Source organism: Lithobates pipiens, unplaced genomic scaffold (assembly GCF_037356315.1).
Source record: "Lithobates pipiens isolate NorthernLeopardFrog02 unplaced genomic scaffold, aLitPip1_a1.2 Scaffold_23, whole genome shotgun sequence".
NCBI lineage: Eukaryota > Metazoa > Chordata > Amphibia > Anura > Ranidae > Lithobates > Lithobates pipiens.
The window spans coordinates 170,297,109-170,323,857 of record NW_027507785.1 but is presented as its reverse complement, the minus strand read 5'-3'; the positions used below and the strand labels follow the sequence as shown (position 1 = coordinate 170,323,857).

The window sequence follows — 26,749 nt, the reverse complement described above, 5'->3', positions numbered from 1 at the left end:
AAACATTAAAGAACACCTGTATGTGTGTAGCAGTTCCATGTATTTTACTCAGAAAGCACTAAAGATATTTTGTCAACATTACAGCTTGAAAACTAGCAAAAAAGGTGTCTGCAATGGAAGCCCCTGTATTTCTCTCTTTATAAGGTTTTTTAAAGCGAAGAAAGAGAACAGGAATCAACGAGTCCTCTAAAATTCAGTGTAGGATGCCTCACCGATAGCTATCTGATGAATGGGCTAAGAACACTAACGCTGGGCTTTCTCCAACATAAGCCTCCGGCCAAGAGGAAAAACATAGCTGGTCTGTGTGCTACTGCAAAAAGAGAGAGGGTTAGACAATATTATAACTAAGGCAGACAGAATAGGTAAAAAGTGGTGAAAACTGAAATAAGGCAGGACAAAGGCAGTGAGGAGGCGATATGCTTAATCACTGCCTGTCAATTGCTCTCTGACACTGGGACTGGGGTGTTGTTGATTGGGGACACTATAATTGGCTTCACTGGTTTGGGGACACTATAATTGGCTTCACTGGTTTGGGGACATTGTACAAATGTGGCAGTAATCATAAATAATGTATTTCCTGGGAAAACCCAAGACAATCAAACTGACAGACTTTTAAGGTGGGTGGTCTCACATACAGACACTGCAACTCACATAAAATCAATTTTATTCCATGAATGCTGCATTAGAAGACACCAAATTGGATATATTTACCCCTGGTTAAATCATTAAAAAAAGCATTGCATGTTTATTTAGGAAACCATACAGAACATTAACCCCTTGATGAATAATGTACTAAATCCAACACTGGTCTATGAATATTTCACAGAATGACTCCCAACTTGTTTTGCCCAATAAAGGCTTTCTCGGGAGAATAATGGGGGTTATGTTCTGTTAAAGAAAGCAAAGGATAAACAATATAAAATGCATGGAAAAACATGGTTTAACAATAGAGGTGTGCTTTCAAACTACGCATGGCAGATATATCAGGAAAAAAAAAAATCCCAAAGCACCTTTCCAAATGTCGAGGGAAGGATTCACAATATTTATGCGTGCGGACATAAACAGCAGGGTAGGCACCACTGTGTTCATTTTTTTCAGCTGGGCTGTTTGTTGTTAGGTACCTATTGGTAGGGCTGAAGGTTTCTATTCACTTGGGAGGTAAGAGCTCTGTGAGCATTGCATGACTGTTTAGTCAGGAAGATCAACATCATTTTTACTACATAGATATTTATTTACAAGATTCATCACTACTATGAACTTTTATGCTTATTGTCATTAACCAATCACCATGATTTGGACTCTTTGAAGCACACACATTATCATTTGGTCTTTTCGTTCTCATGCTCTCATATAGGTCACTGGAAGTTCAACATGGCACCTCATAGCAAAGAACTATCTGAGGATCTGAAAAAAAGAATTGTTGCTCTACATAAAGATGGCTTAGGCTATAAGAAGATTGCCAAGACCCGGAAACTGAGCTGCTGCATGGTGGCTAAGACCATGCAGCAGTTTAACAGGACAGGTTCCACTCAGAACAGGACTCGTCATTCGTCGACCAAAGAAGTTGAGTGCACGTGCTCAGCATCACATCCAGAGGTTGTCTTTAGGAAATAGACGTATGAGTGCTGCCAGCATTGCTGCAGAGGTTGAATGGGTGGGGGGTCAGCTTGTCAGTGCTCAGACCATATGCCGCACATGGCATCAAATTAGTCTCATGGCTGTCATCTCAAAAGGAAGGCTCTTCTAAAGAGGATGCACAAGAAATCCCTCAGTTTGTGAAGACAAGCAGACTAAGGACATGGATTACTGCAACCATGTCCTGTAGTCTGATGAGACCCAAGATAAACTTATTTGGTTCAGATAGTGTTAAGTGTGTGTGGCAGCAACCAGGTGAGTACAAAGACATATGATTCTTGCCTACATTCAAGCATGGTGGTGGGAGGGTCATGGTTTGGAACTGTATGAGTGCTGTCAGCACTGGGGAGCTACAGTTCATTGAGGGAACCATGAATGCCAACATGTACTGTGACATACTGAAACAGAGCAGGATCTCCTCCCTTAGGAGACTGGGCCCCAGGGCAGTATTCCTAAACACACCTCCAAGACGACCACCGTCTTGCTAAATAAGCTGAGGGTAAAGGTGATGGACTGACCAAGCATGTCTCCCGACCTTACCCCTATTGAGCATCTGTGAGGCATCCCTAAACCTAAGGTGGAGGAGCACAAGGTCTCCAACATCCACCAGCTCCGTGATGTCATCATGGAGGAGTGGAAGAGGACTCCAGTGGCAACCTGTGAAGCCCTGGTGAACTCCATGCCCAAGAGGGTTAAGGCAGTGCTGCAAAATAATGGTGGCCACACAAAATATTGACACTTTGGGCCCAGTTGCCAGTGGTCAATTAATTAATTTAAATTTTATTTAAAATAACAAACATGTTATACTTACCTCCACTGTGCAGCTCGTTTTGCAGAGTGGCCCCGAACCTGCTCTTCTGGGGTCCCTCGGCGGCTGTCTCTGCTTCCTCCCGCAGATGCTTCTCACGTTCATGCGAGCTCCCTCGCATTGTGAAAAGCATCTGCGGGCGCGCTCCCGTGATACAGCCAGCGGCTATAGCCGCCCGCTGTATCACACGGCCCCACCCCCACGGTGCTCAGCATCAGTGGATGTGATTGACAGCAGCGCGAGCCTATGGCTGCGCTGCTTTCCATCCATCCACTCCAGCCAATCAGCGGGCAGGCTGAACGGTGGAAAGGATGTCGGGGGACGAGCGTGGGACTTTCGAGGGGTGAGGTAAGTAAAAACGGGGGGGCTGGGGGCGCAGGAACTGTCAGATATTTTTTTACCTTAATGCATAGAATGCATTAAGGTGAAAAAACATTTACCTTTACAACCCCTTTAATGGCGGTGTTGAGTTATTTTGAAGGGACAGCAAATTCACACAGTTTGACAAGCTGTACACTCATTACTCTACATTGTAGCAAAGTGTCATTTCTTCTCATGAAAATACAATACAATATTTCCAAAAATGTGAGGGGTGTATTCACTTTTGAGAGATACTGTGTGTGTGTGTGTGTGTGTGTGTGTGTGTGTGTGTGTGTGTGTGTGTGTGTGTGTGTGTGTGTGTGTGTGTGTGTGTGTGTATATATATATATATATATATATATATATATATATATATATATATATATATATATATATATATATACACAGTATCTCACAAAAGTGAATACACCCCTCACATTTTGGGGAATATTGTAATGCGTGGCTGGAAGTTCGAGTAACCGGAAGTGACGCAAGGAGCGTGTTTGACATGAGGCTACACATAGATAAGCTTGTTTTTAACCTTTTGAATGTAAGGGGCTATTTGGTATCTTTAATAAATTGCATTACCATTATATATTACACTATGGGAGGCATGTTTTCTTTTATTTCCCTGAATGACGAACACTAAACTTTTACCACGGAACCACGAGACTTGGAGGCTAACTCAGCTGATAACAGAGAGAAGACTCACTCAGTAGACCGTGGATCATATCCGGATCGCCCATACGGATATAATTTAGGAACACAGACGGCAGATATTCCATCCCACCACAGGATACTGATTTGAGGCTCATCTTTCTCCACTTAAAAGTAAGAGCTCTGTGAGCATTACGTGACTGTTTAGTCAGGAAGAACATCATCATTTTCACTACATAGATATTTAAAAGATTCATCACTACAATGAACTTTTATGCTTATTGTCATTATCTATTCACCATGATTTGGACTCTTTGATGCACACACATTATCCTTTGGATTTTATTTGTGTTTACTTTTGCACATTATTGTGGATTATTTCACTTTATTATTCATGCATCAGTAACCTCCACAGATCATTTTATTAATATTTGATATCCTCATACCTCCTCCACCTGATAACATTTTGTAAATGTATGTACTGAAGATAAAGTTGCGGCCTTACAGATGTGAGCCATGGAGGCCTGGTGACACACTGCCCAGGAAGCACTAACCGACCCGGTAGAGTTTACCTTAACTTGAAAAGGAGGAGACTTACCCCTTAAATCATAAGTTTTTAATTATAACTTGCTGAATCCACTTGGTGACAATGGATTTCAACGCTGTCTGTCCTTTCTTAGGACCCTCTGGCAGAATAAATAAGACGTCATATGAATCTGAGCAGTTGCCCTTAAAAATAGATTTTCACTGCTCTCACCTCACCACATCCAAGTCACAATGTGACTTTTCGTCCCTGGAACATGGTTTTGGAAAAAACAATGGCAGGACAATATCTTGGTTCAGGTGAAAACCTGAGACCACTTTTGGCAACAAATCTGGACGAGGGCGTAACACCACCCTGTCCTCATGAATAGTCAAATATGGCTCTTTACAAAAAGAGCAGCCAATTCCGAAACCCTCCTTATTGAGTATATAGCAACCAAGAACACCAGCTTCCTTGTCAGAAGGACTAAGGGAATATGCTGTATCGGTTTAAATGGCTGTTTTTGTAACACTGACAAAACTAAATTCAAGTCCCAAGGGCTCGAAGGTGATTTAACTGGCAGATTAATCTGCATCACCCCTTGCATGAAACCCCGGAGTAAAGAATGCGTAGCAAGTGGTCTTTGAAATAAGATCAATAAGACTGAGACTTGGCCCTTAATAGTACTCAAGGACAATTTCATCTCTACGCCTAATTGTAGAAGGGCAAGAATTCTGCCTATGATATATCTCTGAGGGTGCCAACACTTGGATTCACCAGGAAACATAAGCCTTCCAGACTCTAATAGACAGCTCTGGACGCTGATTTCCTAACAATCATCAAAGCCCACGTTTCTTCAGAATGTTAGTTTCAATAGTCAGCCGGTTAAATTTAGCATTCGTAAAGTAGGATGGAATATCGGTCCCTGCGAGAGCAGGGGCTTTCTTTCTAGCTTTTATCCAGCAAAGAAGTTGAGGCAGCAACTGAATAGGGGGGAATGCATAGATCGCGAGAACTGATCCCACGGGGTCACCAATGCATCTGTTCCTTATGCAAGTGGATCCCTTGTCCTGGACACAAAGTTGACCAACTTCATGTTGAATCTGGACGCTAGATGATCTACGCCCAGAATCCCCCATCTTTGGCAAATAGCCCAAAAAATGTAGGGGTGAAGAGACCATTCCCCTGGGAATAACTGCTGGCGACTTAAGTAGTCCGCCTGCCAATTCTCTACTCCCGGCAGAGAAGACTGCCGATAGGCACGGAACATTCCTTTCTGCCCAAGTTAAAATATGGTTCATCTCCTCTCTGTGCTGAGAGGCTCTTGGTGCCCCCTTGGTGATTGATCTAAGCCACAGCCTTGGCATTGTTGGATTGGATCCTGACAGGACAATCTCTTAACATGGAAATCTAGGCTTTCAGAGCCAGATGCACTGCCCGAATCTCTAGGAAGTTGAAGGGCAAGGCTCTTTTGGTTTTTGACCACTGTCCCTGGACAGTCGTTTTCGCTAGTACTGCTCCCCAGCCTGAGAGGCTGGCATCTGTCTTTACTACTTTCCAGATGATTGGTCTGAAGGATTTTCCTTTCAGCAGATTCTGGGTTAGTAACCACCAACTGAGGTTTTGGGACACTCTTGGGGACAGCCGCATTAGCAAGTCCAAAGCTTGGATTGAATGGAACTGGGCATAGGGGACTTCTTTGAATGAAGCCACCATCTTTCCTAACAACCTTATACAAAGGCGACTTGAGGGAATTCTTTTCAACCTGACCATCCGCACCAGCTCTCGTATGGAGTTGATCTTTGCCAGAGGCAAGAACACCCTTTTCTGGGCTGTGTCTATGATCAGGCCCAAATACTCCAGCTTTCACATCGATTTTAAGGAAGACTTCTGTAAATTGAGAATCCAACACAGACTTTCCAGGTAACTGGTTGTAATGCACACACTTTTCTGCAATCGGCCACTGACTGGTGTATGAACAATAGATTGTCTAGATATGCCAAGGTTGTTATGCCCTGCGCCCTTAACCTGGCTAGAGGTGGGGCCAGTACTTTTGTGCAAACCCGGGGTGCTATAGCTAGCCCGAAGGGCAAGGCTACAAACTGAAAGTGCTGCTGTCGTACTAGGAATTGCAGAAACCTTTGGTGAGCGGGAAATATAGGGGCATGCAGATATGCATCCCTGATGTCGATGGACGCCATAAGTTCTCTTCCCTGTAGGATAGAAACTACTGACCTGATTGACTCCATGCAAAAGGAGAAGATTTTCAGGAATTGATTTTGATTCATTAGATCTAGAATGGGTCTGACATATCCATTTGGTTTTGGTACTGTAAACAGGTTTTAATAAAACCCCAAACCTTGCTCCTCTGTGGGAATCTGTATGATCATCCCCTGAGACAATAATTAGTCTAATGCTTGAAACAGAGATTGCCTTTTCCTTGGATCTTTGGGGACGTTTGATCTCAGAAAATGAGATGGTGGAAACTGCCAAAATTCTAGTTTGTATCCTAGGGACACCGTGGAGATGACCCATCTGTCATGAGTTTCCTTTTGCCAGACTTCTGAGTATTTCATAAGTCTTCCCCCCACTCTGGTGAAGGGGGATGCCTCTTTATGACGAGGCTTTAGTATTGTGCCTTGCAGATTTGTGGCCCCAGGTCTTCTTTTTTGCCTGGGTCTGACCCTGAGGTTTCCCTCTAGAGTCTGACAGCGGAGGCTGTCATCACTGCCTAGAGGCGGATACCCCTGTCACAGGAGAAAAACTCAGTTTAAATGAAGGACGTTTAAACTTTCTTTTGACTGGCAAAAGAGAACTCTTCCCACTAGAAATTGTTTGGATGTATTTATCCAAATTATCGCCAAATAGCCGCTCCCCATGAAAGGGGAAACTAGTCAGAAGCTTTTTGCAAGGTGCTTCGGCTGACCAATTTTTTAACCAAAGGGTCCTACGCATGTGTACTAGCACAAGCACAAGGCGGGACACCTGGTGAACAGAGTCCTTCATAGCGTCTATGGCAAAACATAATGCCTTTGGTAGTTCAGCCAACTCACAGGCCTGTTGTGCAGGGAGCTCTTTAAGAGCCTCTGTGAAATGGTCCTTTAGGGACTGACAGATGCCTATTGCGGTGACTGCTGGCTGAGTAACGGTCCCTGCCAAGGAAAAAGAGAATTTTAAACATGAATTCTAACTTTTTAGCTATTGGATCTTTAAGCATTTGTGCATTGTCTACTGGACAAGTTAAAAACTTTTATTCACACTGGAAATCGCAGCGTCAAATGGTGGAACCTTCCACTTTTTGGTGAATTTCTCCTCCATGGAATAGAGGACTGAGAATCACTTTGGAGGGAGAAAATGCTTATCTGGATCATCCCATTCAGCATAAATAAGCTTTTCTATTAATGCATAGACCGAAAATGCATGAAAAGGCTGTAAAGGTTTTAAAGAACCCAAGGAAGAAACCGGACTTTCGTTTGACTCTGTTAGGGGTAGCATGAAAGTGGAACGAACCATTTCCGGAAGGATTTGTACCTCAGATTGAAAAGCTGAATCATCAACTGTTTCCTCCACAGAGGAATGATCGGCTTGTTTTTTCCTCTCGATCACCTGAGGGTCATACCTCATCCTGTCCCCATTGTTCCCTTGGTAAAGAGTCTGAGGTGGGGGAGGAGTATCTAGCACGCTTCCTAACCACTTGGATAGAGGATGTGATTAAAGCCGCTAATCTTACTTCTAGGCCCTGCAAGGCAGAGGAAAATGCATCTTCAGTCACGTATACAGGGGCTGAAGTGTGAGAAGCAGTTGCATCACCAATTGGATCAAAAGACTCACCCTGGTTTGCCATGTCTGGTATCGCCAGAGAGGATGACAGTGTGGAGGCATGACTAGAGTTCCCAGAGCCTGGGGGTGGAATTTTTGGCACCTTAGCGGTGGTTTTGGAAGTCCTAGTGCCAAGCACAAAAGCAGAGGCACTTAGGAAAAAATATACCACTTGCTGTGCAATAGTTTAGAAAAACAATACCACCATGAAGATCAGATTTTGGTGCTGAATAACAATTGTATTTCCTGTACTGGAAATGCCTGTGTCCTCCCGTGACCCAGCGTCCCTGTGTCCTCTAGTGCGTCAGACTTCCTATCCTCAGTTACTCTTAAAGGTTTCTGATATGAGAGTGTCTGTCTTTTAAAAGCCTCAGGTGAGCCTGATCTGGCATTTGTCAGCTTTTCCATCCCTCAGCATGTGGACTGTGTGCTCCACAAGGACACTACGTCTCACACACGGCGCCGCCTGTTACTTAGACCTCACTCCTCTCTGATGCCCGCCCCCTCCTTTCTAAAAAAAATATCTAGTTTGCTTGCACAAACGACATTCGGGTCTGCAAATGCACCCATTTTTGCGGGCTGTGTTAGTAAACCTTCAAAGACCGGGTCCCTTAATACACACACGTGTTTGAGTTTTGGGGTGCACACCCTAATGCAATAGGCTGTGCGCACACCCATGACTATGTAACTTCCTGTTTGCTGTGTGACTAATCTATTTCAACCTTCCAAGGCAGGCATGAATGTGACAGTGGCTATGACAAACGTCTCAATACATAAACCTTGTTTCCTTTTGCTTTCTGTTAGTAATAAAACCAGAAATAACAAGGAGCTTATAATGGCTTCAACTGGGAATACCTTTCCTGCATTTTAAACAGGTAAGCAATAGAGTATCGCTGATCATCAGAATCTCGACAAAATGGATTGGAGCATTGCTGGCCATACACTTGTAGATTTCTGGATAAATGTTTAACCATACATTTAAAAATGTGAAAAATTAACATTTGATTTTGGAGTAAATAAGGTTTCACAGTTAGAAATTTGTTTTAAATAAAAAAAAAAAAAAAAAAAAACTTCCATTCTGGTCCTACTTGTAACCGTGATCAAGAATGAAAATCGAACAAATGTTCTTAAAATCTAATTTTCCAATCAAAATTCTACCAGTGTATGGGCAGTATAAGGTAGATAGGGTGTAGTCTTTGAATGCATCTTAAGGCTTGACCTTCAGATTCAATATCTGTATACCTTTTGAGCATACAGCAAGGTTAACTGACAAAATCTTACTTACACAATTATAAGGATACATGCAGTTACACCTTTTATTTTTGACAGTTTCTTGGTATATATAAAAAAAAAGGATACGAGTTTCCTTTATGATGACATCCCGTGTTGCTTGGTGGAAAACCATTTGGTAAAATACATAAACAATTTGGCAAACAAATTCATCATCTTCTTGCTGGGCTGTAAGACAAGAAAAAAAAAAAAAAGGGTCCAATTTCACAAATACAGGGATTATATAAACCTTACGAATATATATTTACAACTGGACACAAGAATTCATCTTTCCAGGAACCGAAAATCCATACTACATGTTGACTGACTAAGGTGTTCCTTAATTTCCTTAATTAAATATCTTAGGTAACTGGTAACTTATACAGTATACAACAACAATTGTAACAGGTGGTAAAAGGTTACCTCCAGGGCACTACATGGCTAAATGCCATCCCAATATGTGTATATCTTTGACTGCAATATTTATACGAGAAGTGAATTTACATGAGAAAGACTCAGTACTCCTGATATACACTCCTTTCTAATGGGTTTGTGCAATAACAAATTTTTTTCTTCCCGTAAATGTATTTTGGGACACAGAAAGCCTTAAAGCTTGTCTGCAAAGTAGGAAAATGGACAAGAATTATACCAGAAAGCATTAGAAAAAAAAATCTCAAACAAAACATTTCTGAATAATTGTTAAAGAAATACTGCCAACAAAGCATACTGGCTTATAAATTAGAGGACAGAACCCACCAGAAGAAAATGACAGAGCTACTGAACACAAGCATCGTTCAGGAGGTATGGGATGTGATCATTTAAAGTCGTCAGGAGGAAAGTAGCCACACAAAGCATTCACTAGACCTGCCTACAGTCCCTAGAATAATAATAGATTATAATTTAATAATGTAATAGACCAAGAAAGGGCATAAATAGTGCGCTGCTGGGTTAGAAGGGATATCAGACCCCTATACAGTATCTAGAAAGCAAAACATGGCCATGGTAAGTATGATGGAAACAGTAAAAAAGCATATCAAGAACCCAGTCAAAAATATAGGCTAAAATGAGTCCGCTCAGAAACAAAAACAGCAGCTTAACCTTTCACTCTTCTTTAATGGGATACCCAAGATAACATCTTTTAAGGACAGATATTTGAGCCTTCCAAGAAAGGCTGAACTAGAATAAGAGGGAACCATGAAAGAGGGGCATTCAGGTCTTAAAAAGCCATTGGGAAGGTAAGTGACCCTGTGGTGATCAGTTTAAGATGTTTTATAATCTGTATTATGCATGTTTACACAAGGGTTTTGCCCAAGGCTTTAAAAATGTGCTGCCATTTGACTTTAAACGTAATACATACTATATATACACTATCCGTTATGTCTTATTTGAGAGCAACATGTAATGTTCTGTGCAAAACACTCACCATTCAGTAGTTCAATCAAAGCTGGAATGATCCCAGATTTTGCCAACAGAGCAGCACATGAATCATCCATAGACACTGTTCCTATCATTATAACCACTTCCAACACAAGATCATCTTCTGCAGCTCCTAGATCAAAAAGGAAAAGGCAGCAACAATAAACAAATATGTTATATCTATAATACTAAAATGTTAACTCATAAGTAGTGAATTTGTATCAGATACACCATTACAGTATGATGAGAAGAAGACTTTCCACATTGTTTTGACATTTACTGGTAAATTCCTTCTCATGAAAGTTTACCTCTGATTTCCTATTATACCATTAACCGGAACCTCCGATGCTCCATTTTACTTAATCAGGATTTAGTCTTTAGTAAGACCTCATCTGGAATATGCAGTTCAGTTTTGGGCACCAGTTCTCAAAGGATATCGGGGAACTGGAGAAAGTGCAGAGAAGGGCAACTAAACTGATAAGAGGCATGGAGGAGCTCAGCTATGAGCAAAGATTTGAGGAACTGCATTTATTCACTCTTGATAAGAGGAGATTAAGGGGGGATATGATCAACATGTACAAATATATAAAAGGGGTCCATATAGTGAACAAGTTATTCACTTTACAGTCAACAAAGAGGACAAGGGGGCACTCTTTACGTCTAGAGGAAAAGAGATTTCATCTCCAAATAGGGAAAGGTTTCTTCACCTTAAGAGCTGTTAAAATATGGAATAGACTCTCTGCAGAGGTGGTTCTGGCCAGCTCAGTGGATTGCTTTAAGAAAGGCCAGGATTATTTCCTAAGTGTACATAATATAACTGGGCACTAACATTTATAGGTAAAGTTGATCCGGGGAAAATCCGATTGCCTCTCGGGGGATCAGGAAGGAATTTTTTCCCCTGCTTTAGCAAATTGGATCATGCTCTGCTGGGGTTTTTTGCCTTCTGGATGGACTTGTGTCTTTTTTCAATCTGACTAACTATGCAACTATATGTTATATTTCCAGTGCAGGAAATGGACAGCTCAGTGATTATAACTGAGAAGCAGCTAACACCACATGTAGTTCTTTAGAGAAAGAGCAGTGTGTGTGTGTGTGTGGTGGACGGGTAAAACATGGCAACCAGATACACATTACCACGGCTTTGTTGGGACTTGTACTTTATATCAGATGCACAATAATTCTGCACAACTATGGGTTTTGCTAGGTACTGCACTTCCCTGTACAGATACAGTGCATCTATACAATATAGAACAGTTGTAACAGGTGGTCTGCTTTGTCCCATTTATAATGCAGAGGAAATGAGTAAAGCAGATTTGCATAATTTCTGTGTCTGTAGAAGCAAAGGTCTCAACAAGCCCCACTGATGTAGCCCGTCTCTCTACTACTACAAGTCCAAGCATGCCCTGTTGTACATTTCGTCTTAATACTAAAACAATTTGTATTGTTGGTGAGCCTCCTGTCCCTATGGAATACATGTTCCATTATTCAAAATTACATCAAGACTCAGCATGCCTCACTGATATCTATTCTGTCATTCTGTTGAGGAGCAGCACTGGCATGGGGTTGACAAGCGAACTGCACAATAGCCCATGCCCATCCAACCTCCCTGCGGCCTCTTCCAACAGAATGCTTTAAAAAGGTTTTCCATGAATGTCATGCTTTCTATAACAAAGGTACTTGCCTAGTAGGTTGCCCAACTTATCACAATTCTGCTATTGATTTTGGAAGTGCAATGTTGCATTACTACATTCTCACTCTATAACGACGTGTTTACACAACCAGACTTTCCATCAGAATAAACTGACGGTCGTTCCGACTGAACGGACTTGCCTACACACAATCACACCAACGTCCGATTGTTTCAATCGCGATGACGTACAACGGGACTAGAAAAGGAAATTAAATAGCCAGTAGCCAATAGCTGCCCTTGCGTCGTATTTGGTCCGTCAGACTAGCATACAGACGAACGGTTTTCCCAATAGGAATTGATTCCGTCGGAAAGATTTAAAACATGTTCTATTTCTAGGTCCGTTATTTTCCCTGCATAAAAGTCTTTACAATCCTGATCTCTGGGGCCATTGTCACGCAGAATATTAAAGTAAAACAGATCAGATGCTTCCTCAAAAAGTAAAGCATCTTCTTGTACATCTCGGGATTGATGGTGCCAATTTGTGTGCAGAGTTGATTGGCTTGGTTTCCACCTTGGAAGAACAGGTTTCATGGCTAACCACTTTGTTGCTTACCATTAGGGATGAGCTTTGTGTTCGAGTCGAACATACGTTCGACTCGAACATCGGCTGTTCGTCCGTTCGGCGAATTCCGAACGTTATGGGCCGTTCGCGCCAAATTCGCGTGGCGCTCACGGCCCACAATGCACTGCGATGGCGCAGTGTATTGCTGGCTCATGATTGGCCAAGCATGCACTGTGACCCCGCATGCTTGGCCAATCACAGCGCCGGCAGCGAGGAGAGCCATGATTGGCCACAGGCAGGATGCCTGTGGCCAATCATAGCTCAGGCTGTGTAGTACACGCCCCACACTATATAAGGCCGCCAGCGCTGCGCCCTTGTGTAGTGTGTTGGCGTCTGTAGCAGTTAGTGGGTGTTCTGTGTACCTTCCACACAGTATACACTGATCGTTATCGTTCTTGATCTTCTGTAGTGGTTGTCTGCGTGCCCTGACCGCAGTATACACCGCTATATTCACCTATATAGCTAGCGATATATCTATCTTTTATAATAGAGCTTGCAGTCAGTGTTAGGAGATTGTGCGTGCTCTGAACGCAGTATACACCACTATATCCACCTATATAGCTAACTATCTTGCTCGTTTTAAATAGAGCTTGCAGTCAGCGGTAGGAGCTTGTGCGTGCTGTCTGCGTGCTCTGAACCCAGTATACACCGCTATATCCACCTATATAGCTAACTATCTTGCTAGTTTTAAATAGAGCTTGCAGTCAGCGGTAGGAGATTGTGCGTGCTGTCTGCGTGCTCTGAAAAAGACGGGCAGCAAAACAAATTACACAGGGGTGATAACCCTTCCCTATGTTTTCCAAAAAGCTTAAAATAGTTTTTTTGACTGGAGCTACACTTTAAAAATGTACCAGTTGAAAATTACAAACAGATTCAACTTAACACAACAAACCTACACAGTCCCTGTCTTGTTTGCACCGCCTGTATACTGCTGTTCTGAGTATATAGGGCCTGGGGGCCACACGTATTCCTTTTTTTTAATATGGGTACGGGCTTCCCCTTAATATGCGTACAAGACCCAAAGGGGCTGGTAATGGGCAGGGAGGGCTACCCATGCCATTTTTCTCAATGATTTTCAACCATATTGCAGGAACCAGATATAATATTAAAACCGCAAGCAGTTTTAAATGACGTTATTTCCATTAAATGTCATTTTGTGCAGGGACTGTTCTAAACACGGGAAACACATGGCACTTCACAGGCATACTACAGACACCCCCCAGGCACGATATTTAAAGGAATATTTCCCTAGTACTTTGTCCAGTGCCCTGCATGCACTTTTATATGATAGACAGTGCCTTGCAAAATTATTCACCACGATTTGGATTTTTCATGTTTTGTTGCCTCACAACCTAGAATTAATATGGATTGTTTGAGGATTTGCATCATTTCATTTACAGAACATGCCCACAACTTTGAAGAGGTTTTTTTTTTCTTTTGTGAAGCAAACAAATAGGAAAAAATAACAGAAAAAGTGCAATATTCACCCCCCAGTCAATACTTTTTAGAGCCACCTTTTGTGTCTATCACAGCTCCAAGTTAATTTGGATAAGTCTCTATGAGCTTGCCACATCTTACCACTGGGATTTTTGCCCATTTCCTCCTTGCAAAACTGCTCCAGCTCCTTCAAGTTGGATGGTTTGCTCTTGTGAACAGCAATCTTTAAGTCTGACCACAGATTTTCTATTGGATTGAGATCTGGGCTTTGACTAGGCCATTCCAACACATTTACATGTTTCCCCTTAAACCACTCAAGTGTTGCAGGTCATTCTCCTGCTGGAAGGTGAACCTCTGCCCTAGGCTCAAATCACACACACAGAGTGGTACAGGTTTTGCTCAAGAATATCCCTGTATTTAAAACCATCCATTTTTCCTCAACTCTGACCAGTTTCCCAGTCCCGACTGCTGAAAAAATTCTGAAAGCATGATGCTGCCACCCCCATGTTTCACTGTGGGTGATATGATGTGTTGGGTTTGCACCAGACCTATTGTTTTCTTCGATGGCCAAAAAGTTCAATTTTAGTCTCATCAGGCCACAGCACCTTCCTCCATACATTTTGGGAGTCTCCCACATGCCTTTTCGCAAACTCAAAACGTGGCATCTTGTTTTTTGCTGAAAGTAATGGCTTTCTTCTGGCCACTGTGCATTAAAGCATAGGTCCACCCTAAAGTGGACCTTCCGCTCATCGGAACCCTGCAGGTACCTGTACAGTACCTGTACAGTACAGGTATCTGCACCCACTTCCGGGATAGCTCTCTGCGGAAAGGGGCATAGATTACGCCGCTTTCCGAAAGTCCCCTGCTGCCTGCTGGGAAACACACAGATCCCAGAGGCAGCGGGTCCATCCTTATTGCGCAGCGCGACTCACGCATGCGCAGTAGGGAACCAGGAAATGAAGCCGAAAGGCTCCACTTCCTGATTCCCATACCCAAGATGATGGCAGCGGCAGCACCCGAGAGACGATCGAGAGATCGGCTTCGGGTGCCGACATCGCGGGCGCGCTGGACAGGTAAGTGTCACTATTTTAAAAGTCAGCAGCTGCAGTATTTGTAGCTGCTGGCTTTAAAAAAAAAATGCGGAGTCCCGGTGGACTCCCGCTTTAAAGCCCAACTCTATGGAGCTTAGGGCTTATTGTTGTCCTATGTACAGATATTCCAGTCTCTACTGTGGAACTCTACAGCTCTTCCAGAGTTACCTTAGGTCTCTGTGCTGCCTCTCTGACTAATGCCCTCCTTGCCCAGTCTGAGTTTTGATGTGCAGCCATCTCTTGGCAGGTTTGCTGTTGTGCCATGTTCTTTTCATTTGGTTATGATAGATTTGATGGTGCTCCTAGGGATAAAAGATTTGGATATTTTTTATAACCTAACCCTGACTTGTACTTCTCAACAACATTGTCCCTTACTTGTTTGGAGAGTTCCTTGGACTTCATGGCAGTGTTTGGTTAGTGGTGCCTCTTGCTTAGGTGTTGTAGCCTCTGGGGCCTTTCAAAAGGGTGTGTATATGTAATAACAGATCAGGTGACACTTAGATTGCTCACAGGTAGTGGACATAATTTCACTAATTATGCGACTTCTGAAGGTAATTGGTGGCATGAGAGCTTTTTATGGGCTTCGTAACAAAGGGGGTGAATACATAGGCACATGCCAATTATCAGTTTTTTTTATTTCTGAAAAATAGTTTTATGACTTAACTTAAGACTGTGTTCTGATCCACCACATATAATTCAGATTAAAAAAACATTTAACTAAAGGCTGTAATGTAACAAAATAGGTAAAAAGCCAAGGGGGTGAATGATTTAGCAAGGAACTGTATGCCATTCTATCTGCCTGGAAACTTGAGAATGTCCATGGCATCGAAAAAGTGTCCATAGCATTTTTTGACCAGCTAGAAAACGATAGTAAATAAGAAATCACTTGCAGAAATAGGCAATAGTGATTAGTGGGGAAATTTGTCATCAGACACTGAAAGTGACAACAGCGACAATTCTGCGACTGAGCAAATTTCTGCGTTTTTGATTACATTATTAAATACATTTTATTATTGTTTTTGATAATTATTTATTTTATTATAATTTATGATTTTGTGTTTCAAACTTCATCATATCTGGAATGGAATGATTACTAGACTCTTGTTTGGACAGATTTAATCACTTCAGCCCTGGAAGATTTGGCTGTTGAATGACTGGGCCATTTTTTGCGATTCGGCACTGCGTCGCTTTAACTGACAATTGCGCAGTCGTGCGACGCTGCACCCAAACAAAATTGATGTCTGTTTTTTTCCCACAAATAGAGCTTTATTTTGGTACTATTTGATCGCCTCTGCGGTTTTTATTTTTTTGCGCTATAAACAAAGAAGACAACAATTAAAAAAACAAAACAAACACATTTTGTACTTTTTGCTATAATAAATATCCTCATTAAAAAAAAAAAACTAAAAAAAAAAACAACAACTTTTTTTTTCAGTTTAGGCCGATATATATTCTTAAATTTTTTTTTAACAAAAATTGCAATATGCATATATTGATTGGTTTGCACAAAAATTATAGCGTCTACAAAATAGGGGATAGATTTATAGCATTTTTATTATTATTATTTTTTTACTAGTAATGTCGGTGATCTACGATTTTTATCGGACTGAGACATTATGGCAGACACACCGGACACTTTTGACACATTTTTGGGACCATTGGCATTTATACAGCGATCAGTGCTACAAAAATTCACTGATTACAGTAAAAATGACACTGGCAAAGAAGGGGCTTAACACTAGGGGGTGATCAAGGGGTTAACTGTGTTCCCTAGTACGTGTTTCTAACTGAAAAGGGAGGAGACTGACTAGAGGAAGTGACGGATCGTGGTTCCTAACTAATAGGAACACACGATCTGCCACTCCTCTCAGAAAAGAACAGGGAAGTGTGTGTTTACACACACTCATCCCTGTTCTGTCTCTCGTGCTCGTGGTCGCTTGTGGCCGGCGGTCATCACGACCATTGGCCACGAGCATTGGCACCCCCGCTGTACAGCAGGCACGCGCGTCTGCTATCCTGGTCCCGCGAGCCAACGTATAGCTACGATGGTTCTCGGGAACAGTAAAATGATGGCAGCTGCTCGGCAAGTGGTTAAGTGAGGTATTCCTAAGAATTACAGGCCTACAATATAAAATGCCAAATTTCTATGCAGAACAATGTACCGTTTTGAGATGCAAAAATCTGACATAATCATACCGCAATGAAGGTTAATAAACAGGGATTCTGAGTTTGCATATATCGCAATACATATTCAGACGGTCCTGAAAGTGATCTTGAGTGTATGGGAATACCGGGACAATTTAGACCAAACAAGCACAGCTGGAGGTGAGCGCTACAGACCATAATCTAGAGAGGCATGCTCTTGATTTTTATCAAAGCCCCCCCCCCAAAAAAAAACAACCAAATCCAGACTTATGATACTACTAAACATATTCCCCTGGCTCCAACTCAGTAACAGGCCACAGAGACACCTATATCAGCATCTCTGTTCCCACCTGTTCCTCTATAACAACATTTCTGGGCCACCACACTATCAATGAGTTATGTTCAGATCAGTAATTTGTGGCAAAACATTGTTCCAGTTATGTTTCTATTTTTAACATGGTCATTGGGCCTTGTAAAAATGAGAGTAGTTTAATTTCCACTGACAGAGTCTGCCTATCTTATCCCACAGTGCAATTGATAACATGACTGGAACAAGAAAAAAACTGAAATTTGTAGATTTCCTATTGCTACTTAAGAGACCATTTCTATGGTGGATGGTTGAAGAAGAAGAAAATCAATACACAAGTACATGTGATGCACTTTGATGTAATATACTCTGCACATCCACTAGTTCAGTGATTGTTAGTCTTTTTCAAGTCATGGACTCCTTTAGGAAGCTGATGAATGCTATATAGCCCCTCCCCAGAAATATTCACATAAACACAACTTTGCATGCAATGAATATATGTACTTTAAATGTATTGAAATTTGATTGCCTCATACATATAGATCATGACATACACAAAGTTTCAAAAAGAAAACAATCTTAACTAAAAACTCAGTACTTTTAATGCAAATACGAATGACCACTCATTATAAAAGTGAAAGAGTAGGTTACATAGTAGGTGAGGTTGAAAAAAGACACAAGTCCATCAAGTCCAACCTATGTGTGTGATTATATGTCAGTATTACATTGTATATTCCTGTATGTTGTGGTCATTCAGGTGCTTCTCTAATAGTTTCTTGAAACCATCAATGCCCCTCACTGAGACCACCGCCTGTGGAAGCGAATTCCACATCCTTGCCGCTCTTACAGTAAAGAACCCTCTATGTAGTTTAAGGTTAAACCTCTTTTCTTCTAATTTAAATGAGTGGCCACAAGTTTTGTTAAACTTCCTTTTGTGAAAAAGTTTTATCCCTATTGTGGGGTCACCAGTATGGTATTTGTAATCATGTCCCCTCTCAAACATCTCTTCTCCAGAGAAAATAAGTTCAGTGCTCGCAATCTTTCCTCATAACCAATATCCTCCAGACCCTTTATTAGCTTTGTTGCCCTTCTCTGGGCTCGCTTCATTTCCAGTACATCCTTCCTTAGGACTGGTGCCCAGAACTGGACAGCATACTCCAGGTGCAGCCGGACCAGAGTCTTGTAGAGTTTTACCTCTGGAAATGCAGTCATCATGTGCAATTTAGACAAATACATTTTAATTCTGCTATTATTACTTCAGCACTTGCTATTATTTAGTGGTACAAAATGGGCAGTTGTGGAGAGACTTAGCATTTGGTACTATATGCAGTCGCAGGTAGCATTTTCTTGAATTTCAATGAGAAACCATTGATTGGGGCAAAGGGGAAGGTTGTATAGTGAATGTAAATGTTATTTTTTTTATCTGACCCTCACAGAACCCTTGAAACCCATCCATGGGCTCCAGGTTGGAAACCCCTGTACTAGTTGAAGTTACATGTTAGTTGACGTTACACGTTCCACCCAAAGGCAAACTTATCCTTTAATTCCTCGAGTACTTGGAAACACTTCTCCAGGACATTGAGACTCCTAACACTAGAAATTACATGGATATAGCTGGTAAGATATCCCATAAGATAAGATGTGAGTAGACCTATGTATGTTGCTGCACTACCCTTGTGGGCAATTCTGTTCAGGCACCATAGTCTTGGAGCATGGCATCATCCACATTCCCAATCCAAACACCCTTTTTTTTTATATTTCTACTAAAACTCTGTCCATATCAGAGCACAATACTCACTTAACAGAAAGATGGTTGACTCAACTTGGGCTGTATGGTCAGAACTGATCTATCTTTGTTAGGTTTATTTATAGAACTGAATACATACCATGCATAAATTCTAGACACTTTTTTACCTATCACTGATTGGTCTTAATGCTTGCTTAAAAGTTCTGTGTAGGAGCAGTAACTGAAACGGCACTGTACACGGCTCAGTGACATAACTGTTGCCAAAGGATTCGTCTACTGGTTGGTAAGCATAATTAGAGAAGATCAATGTAGTGCTTCTAACATTTTTGCAATGTGCTGACATGAAGAACAGCTAAATTACATTTTACCAAGATTAAATGATCAGAATCTACTTTACAAGCACAATTAGGACAGTGCTACCAACAAAATGCAATCAGGCTGCATGTTGAGAACAGCAAAGATATTTCTTAAGCCAGTAGATTAAAAAAAAAAAAAAAAAAAAAAAAAAGCTTCAATAGAAACTGTGAACTGTCTGTACACATAATTTAATCTAAAATACATATTTATTCTGTAAAATGTTACCATTTTAGACATGTACTGTCTATCCCTTGCAGGACAATACAAAATATTTTTAACATGAACTTACCACCAGGAATAATAAACAAAATATCCCAAGGCTTATCACTTATGCAGAAGATATTTTTTTTCTACAGTTTTAAAATGTATTCTAGTAAGTTACTTCTACACCTAAACTGGTCTCCTCATACAACTACATTATCATTGTATTTTAACCCTTTCATGACTAAGCCTATTTTTGGAATTTGGTGTTTACAAGTTAAAATCCATATTTTTTGCTAGAAAATTACTTGGAACCCCCAAACATTATATATATTTTTTTAGCAGAGGCTCTAGAGAATAAAACGGCGATTGTTGCAATATTTTATGTCACACGGTATTTGCGCAGTGGTGTTTTAAACGCAACTTTTTGGGAAAAGGGACACTTTCATGAATAAAAAAAAAACAAAACAGTAAAATTAGCCCAATTTTTTTGCGAAATGTGAAAGATAATGTTACGCCGAGTAAATAGATACCAAACATGTCACACTTTATAATTGCGCGCACTTGTAGATTGACGACAAAGTACGGTACCTAAAAATCTCAATAGGCGACGCTTTAAACATTTTTTACGGTTACCAGGTTAGCGTTACAGAGGAGGTCTACTGCTAGAATTATTGCTCTCGCTCTGACGATCGCGGCGATACCTCACATGTGTGACTTGAACACCGTTTACGTACGCGGGCGCGACTTCCGCATGCGTTTTCTTTGCTTCGCGAGCTCGCGGGGACGGCGGGCGCTTTGAAAATTTTTTTTTTATTTTTTTATTTATTTTATTTATTTTTAAATGACTAAATTGTTTAAAAAAAAAATAAAAAAATTTGATCACTTTTATTGCTGTCACAAGGAATGTAAACATCCCTTGTGACAGTAATAGGTGGTGACAGGTACTCTTTATGGAGGGATCGGGGGTCTAAAAGACCCCCCACCCCTCCTTTACACTTCAGTGTATTCAGATCACCGAAAACGGCGATTCTGAATACCGGATATTTTTTTTAAACCGGCGCCATTGGCAGCCGAGTAAACGGGAAGTGACGTCATGACGTCGCTTCCGTGTTTACGATGAGGAGACTGGAACGAAGCCGATTACGGCTTCGTTCCAGTTCCTCCCCAGCAGCCAGAGCCGACGGATCTTTAATCGGTGCTCCCGATCGAGCGGGAGCACCGGTAACAGCGGCGAGAGGCGGCGGGAGGGGGGGGCGTCCCCTCCCGCTCCTCCGGCATAACAGCCGAGCGGCTTTTAGCCGCATCGGTTGTTATGCCTGGATAGCCAATCGCCTGCTGTAAAAATCGGTACCGGGATGATGCCTGCAGGTGCGGGCATCATCCCGGTATAACCCCCGGAAGCCGAGTACGCAGATGTGCGTACGCTCGGCGGGAAAGGGAAAAAAAAAAAAAAAAAAAAAAAAAATACATAATCTTGTAACATTACTACGAGGTATCCTTAAAACATTACTATAAACCTCTAATCTTGTCCCCTTCGTCCTTTAAATCTAGCTTTTTTCTTTTAAAGTGGCAGTAAACTTAAAAAACAAAACAAAACAAAAAAAAAAAAAAAAAAAAAAAAAAAAAAAAAAAACCTTCTCCCAGCTGGTTAAGAGGATAATGTGCCAGACTGTATCATGTGCTAGCACATTATGAAAGACTTACCTGAAAATGAAACCCTCTAAGGCCCCTTTCACACTGACGTCCCGTTCAGGCCCGCCTGTCAGTTTTTCAGGCGGACCTGAACGGGTGCTTCATAGAGCTCTATGGAGCGTCGGATGTCAGCGGTGACATGTCCGCTGACATCCGACCCGCTCCGATCCGAAAAAGTGTAACGGAGGAAAAAGCTATTTTTCCATCCGTCTGCGGATCGGATCGGGTGACGACGGGCACTGCGGTCCGTCGTCATCCGATCTCCCATAGGGGAGAGCGGCGCTGTGACAGGTCCGTCCCTGCGCAGTGTGCAGAGACGGAGCTGTCATCTCCCTGCAAACGGATATCCACGGGGCGGATCAGAACTGATCCGCCCCGTGTGAAAGGACCCTAAGGGTGTACAGTCACCGCTGACGGAGCTTCAATCTTCACAGTGCATGTTTAGAAGAAATGTACTCTACCTACAGGTAAGCCTTATTATAGGCTTACCTGTAGATATAAAGCAACAAAGGGCCTTTACTAACACTTTAGCCATATTCATACAAATGTACTTTAACTGTATACTTTATTTATCTGGAGCTCCTCTTTACTGACATCTTGTAAATATGTTTATTACTTAAAAAAGAAAAACTTTGCTGGAAAACAAACAACTGACTTACCTGGCTTGAGTTTGTCCTTGAGGTAAGGGACAAGTTTGTATTCTTTAAGAACCAGTTCCCAGTCCAAATCAGAAATAGTGAGGTTAGCTAATGTCCCAAGACATTCTATGACAAATTCTTCTTCTTCCTCATTTGAAATCTGTGCTGCTAAATCACCAACATAATCCTATGCCAAAAAAAAGAAAAAAACAACTTTGGTTTGCTTCAGTTCAAAAATGTGCTGCTCAAACTTTGCAGTGGGCTAATTTTCATAGATTGCCATTGATCTACAGCTTTCATATTGCGGGAAAATGCAATTGTCAATTTTCCATTATAGAATGAATAGCAGCATAGTGCTTGTGCTGTGTAATTTGCCCCCCTGTAACACCTGGAATACCTGGTTGATCCTGCCAGTTCCTGCATCCCCTCTGTAAAATGACTATGGTATATTATGGCTGCTGAGCCCTGACACTGTGGTCAGTTTACGTGCCTCTGTCATCCACAGCCCTGCACTCTGCTCTCCTCTGTCCTCCTCCTCCCCTCCCTGCCTGACAGCAAGTCTGTGTTAGCTGCCCTTCCCCTCCCCTTGTAGCACCGCTCTGAGCAGTGCACACATTACTGCACACAAGCACTGCAGCCCCACTGTTAGTATAACATGTAGTATATACTGTATGCCTTTTTGTAAAATTCTTTTACATTTATTGATTAACCACTTGCCACCCTCCATATAGCAGAATGAAGGCCGTAAAGTGGTTGTATTCTTCTGACTGGTCGCCATATATGATATGGTGTGGTGTTTCAGTCTGACATACTGCATCTGCAATCCCTGTAAAGAGCCTATGATGTAGGCTCTTTACCATGTGATCAGCTGTGTCCAATCAAAGCAAAACGAATTGCACTCCTGTGACTCACAGGAGAAGCCCAGCCTAAAAAGCTCAGGCTGGACTCCTCCTACCCACTTTTGAAAGGTGGTCTTAAACTAAAGACCACCCCTCGTTTTTGGACATTTAAAATATATATTTTTTCTTTAGTACCTTTTTTACAGTACTAAGTGTACTTCCATTCTAGCCGAACCACGGTGCAGGACATCATGTCCTCTTGTGCGGCGAGCCGCACCCCACCCCAATGTCTTCTGGGACCTGTGCATGTCTCAGAAGACAAGCTGGCCATTCACAAAGCGTTGCACGACTCACGCATGCACAGTAGGAAACCGGCAGTGAAGCCGCAGTTTCCCTTAGTTACAATGGCGACGCCTTCACCCGATCTGATGGACAGATCAGCCTCGGGGGGTGAGCAGCTACAATGTTTATAGCAGCTGACTTTAAAAAAATAAAAATAAATGTTTATAATTGGAACTCCGCTTTAATTTCAAAACATACAACTTTTCTAAACTGTGCTCCATATACTATATGTTAGGATGAAATTCTAGAAACATTTAACACTGGGGAAAAAGGAGTGGTTTAACCACTTCAATACAAAGCACTTTCACCCCATTCTTGCCCAGGCCAATTTTCAGCGTTGTCACACTTTGAATGACAATTGTGTGGTCATGTAATTCTGTATCCAAACAAAATCTTTATCACTTATTTGAGACAGATAGAGATTTCTTTAGGTGGTATTTAATCAACACTGGAGTTTATTTTTTGCTAAACCAATGAAAAAATACCCAAAAAATATTTTTTTTTGGGGGGGGGGGGGGGGGGTTTCTTTGTTTGCGTTTTGTAATTTTGTAAAAAAAAATTCATAACAGCTCACTCTTTTTCTTGGAGTACATCAAGGGACACAGAGCCACAGTAATTACAGTATGGGTTATATGGCACCTTCAGGTGATTGACACAGGCACACCCTAGACAGGAAGTTCAAAGCCGTTATAAAAATCCTATTTTGTACATCACAAGCCACAGTAATTACTGTATGGGATGTCCTAGAGCAATGCTATCTGAGGGGAGGGAGACACAAACAGAACAGTAGGGTGCAATCAGACCTGAGGACCTATACTGCTGCGTGCAGCACACTGCGCCAAAAGGTGATATCCTCATGTCTTCTTACATCCACCTCATAGCATCTGGTGAATGTATGGACTGAAGACCAGGTTGCAGCCTTGCAGATGTGAGCCATGGAGGTTTAGTGATGCACTGCCCACAAAGCACTAACAGCCCTGGTGGAGTGCGCTTTGATTTGTATAGGTGGAGCTTTCCTCTTTAAACCATAGGCTTGAATAATTACTTGCTGAATCCACTTAGTAATAGTAGATTTCGACACTGCCTGTCCTTTCCTATCCTAGGACCTTCAGGCAACACAAAGCATCAGTTTTCCGAATATGAGCAGTGGCTTCCAAATAGATTTTGACTGCTCTCACTACATACAGAGAATGTAGGGACTTTTCTTCTGTAGAACAGGGTTCTGGAAAAAATGAAGGTAGAACAATATCCTGGTTTAAAGGAAAACCTGAAACCACCTTCGGCAAAAAACTAGGATGAGGACGCAATACTACTCTATCCTTGTGAATGAGTAAATATGGCTCTTTACAAGAAAGAGCAGCCAATTCTGATACCCTTCTTGCGGAAGATATATCTACCAGAAAAATTAGCTTACTTCTCAACAGGCAGGACCTATTGACAAGGAAATTTAGCATTTGTAAGGTAGAATGGACCACTGGTCTCTGCGATAGCAGGTATGGACGTGGTGGTAGGGTCCATGGGGCCCCTACTGCCATTTTTACGATCTCTGCATACCAAGATCTTCTGGGCCACGAGAACTACCACTTCTTTTCCTGCTTGATGCTGTGAAGAAGTCGGGGTAGCAGCAGAATAGGAGGGAATGCATAAATCAATGAGAACTGATCCCATGGAGTCAACAATACATCAGTTCTGTAGGCGAGTGAATCCCTTGTTCTTGACAAAGTTGTTGACCCTGGACGCAAACAGATCTAGGTCCGGGATCCCCCATCTTTGGCATATAGCCTGGAAGATGTCAGGGTGAAGAGACCATTCCCCTGGAAACAACTGCTGGTGACTTAAGAAGTCCGCCTGCCAATTCTCTACCCCTGGAATGAAGGTTGCCGATATGCATGGCACATGCTTTTCTGTCCTGATTAGGATATGGTTCATCTCTCCCTGGGCTGCATGACTTCTGGTGCTCCCTTGGTGATTGATATAAGCCACTGCTGTGGCATTGTCAGATTGGATCCTGACAGGACAATTTCGCGAACAGAATGTCCAGGCCTTTAGGGCTAGGTGCGCTGCCCGAATCTCTAGAATGTTGATGGGCAGGGTCCTTTCAGTTCTGGGCCATTTTCCTTGGACAGTCGTCTCTTCCAGGACTGCTCCCCATTCCGAAAGGCTGGCATCTGTTACCACCTTGCAGGTAACAAGGATTTCCCCTTCCGCAGATTCTTGGGTATCAACCACCAACTGAGGCTCTGGCGCAATTTTGGCGACAAACACATTGGAAAATCTAGCACCTGGACCCTCTTGTTTCAGGCAGGCAGGATACGGTTTTGCAGCAGCCTTGAATGAAACGGAGCATAGGGAACTTCTTCTAAAGAAGCCACCATATTTCCCAACAATAGCTGAACCAGCTCCTTTATGGCGCTGATCTTTGCCTGGGGTAAAAACATACTCTTCTGAGTTGTATCTGTAACCAGACTCAAGTACTTTAGCCACCTTACTGGCTTTAAAGAACATTTCTCTAGGTTGAGGACCCAACCTAGGTATTCCAGGTAGTTGACTGTGGTGACCATGCTTTGGTCTAAGCGGGCTACCAACCGATCTACCAAAAGCAGGTCATCTAGATAAGCTATAATCGCTATACCTTGGGCCCTTAATCTTGCCAGAGGAGGAACCAGGATCTTTGTAAACACCCGAGGTGCAGTAGCTAGACCTGAAGGCAGAGCTACAAACTGAAAATGAAGGTTTACCACTTCGAAACACAGATATTTCTGATGATTGGGGAAGATAGGTAAATGCAGGTGATGTCGATTGATGCCAGAAGTTCTCCTCCTTGTAGGATGCAGACTACTGATCGGATTGATTCCATATGAAGAGCGAATTTCCAGGAACCGATTTAGATCTTTGAGATCTAGAATGGGTCTGAAATCTCAATTTGGTTATGGAATTGTGAAAAGGTTTGAATAAAACCCCAATCCCTGCTCTTCCATGGGGGCCACCATGATCAATTTTTGCAACAAAAATTGGTCTTGAAAGAGAGACTTTTTTCTCTGGATCTTTGGGAACATTTGACCTGAAATGAGGAGACGGGAATTCTCTGAACTCTAGTTTGCAACCTACAGCTATTGCGGAGAACACTCATCTGTCCTGAATATCCTCCTGACAGAACCTTGAGAACTGAAGCAGTCTTCCCCCATTTGAGCGAGCGAGGGCACACCTTCAT

At 42.1% G+C, this 26,749-nt stretch overlaps 1 protein-coding gene across 2 annotated transcripts in view; it reads right to left on the bottom strand.

The window, feature by feature from the left end:
- The window catches only part of KIFAP3 (kinesin associated protein 3), a 115,297-nt gene that overhangs the window by 21,834 nt on the left and 66,714 nt on the right, over positions 1-26,749 (bottom strand). For both annotated transcript variants that reach the window (XM_077452600.1, XM_077452599.1), the window contains exons 14-16: positions 22,379-22,544; positions 10,495-10,620; positions 9,162-9,260 (exon numbers count right to left, since the gene is read on the bottom strand). In XM_077452600.1, coding sequence (XP_077308726.1) covers positions 9,162-9,260; positions 10,495-10,620; positions 22,379-22,544 — 391 coding nt within the window. The remainder of the gene's footprint in view (positions 1-9,161; positions 9,261-10,494; positions 10,621-22,378; positions 22,545-26,749) is intronic.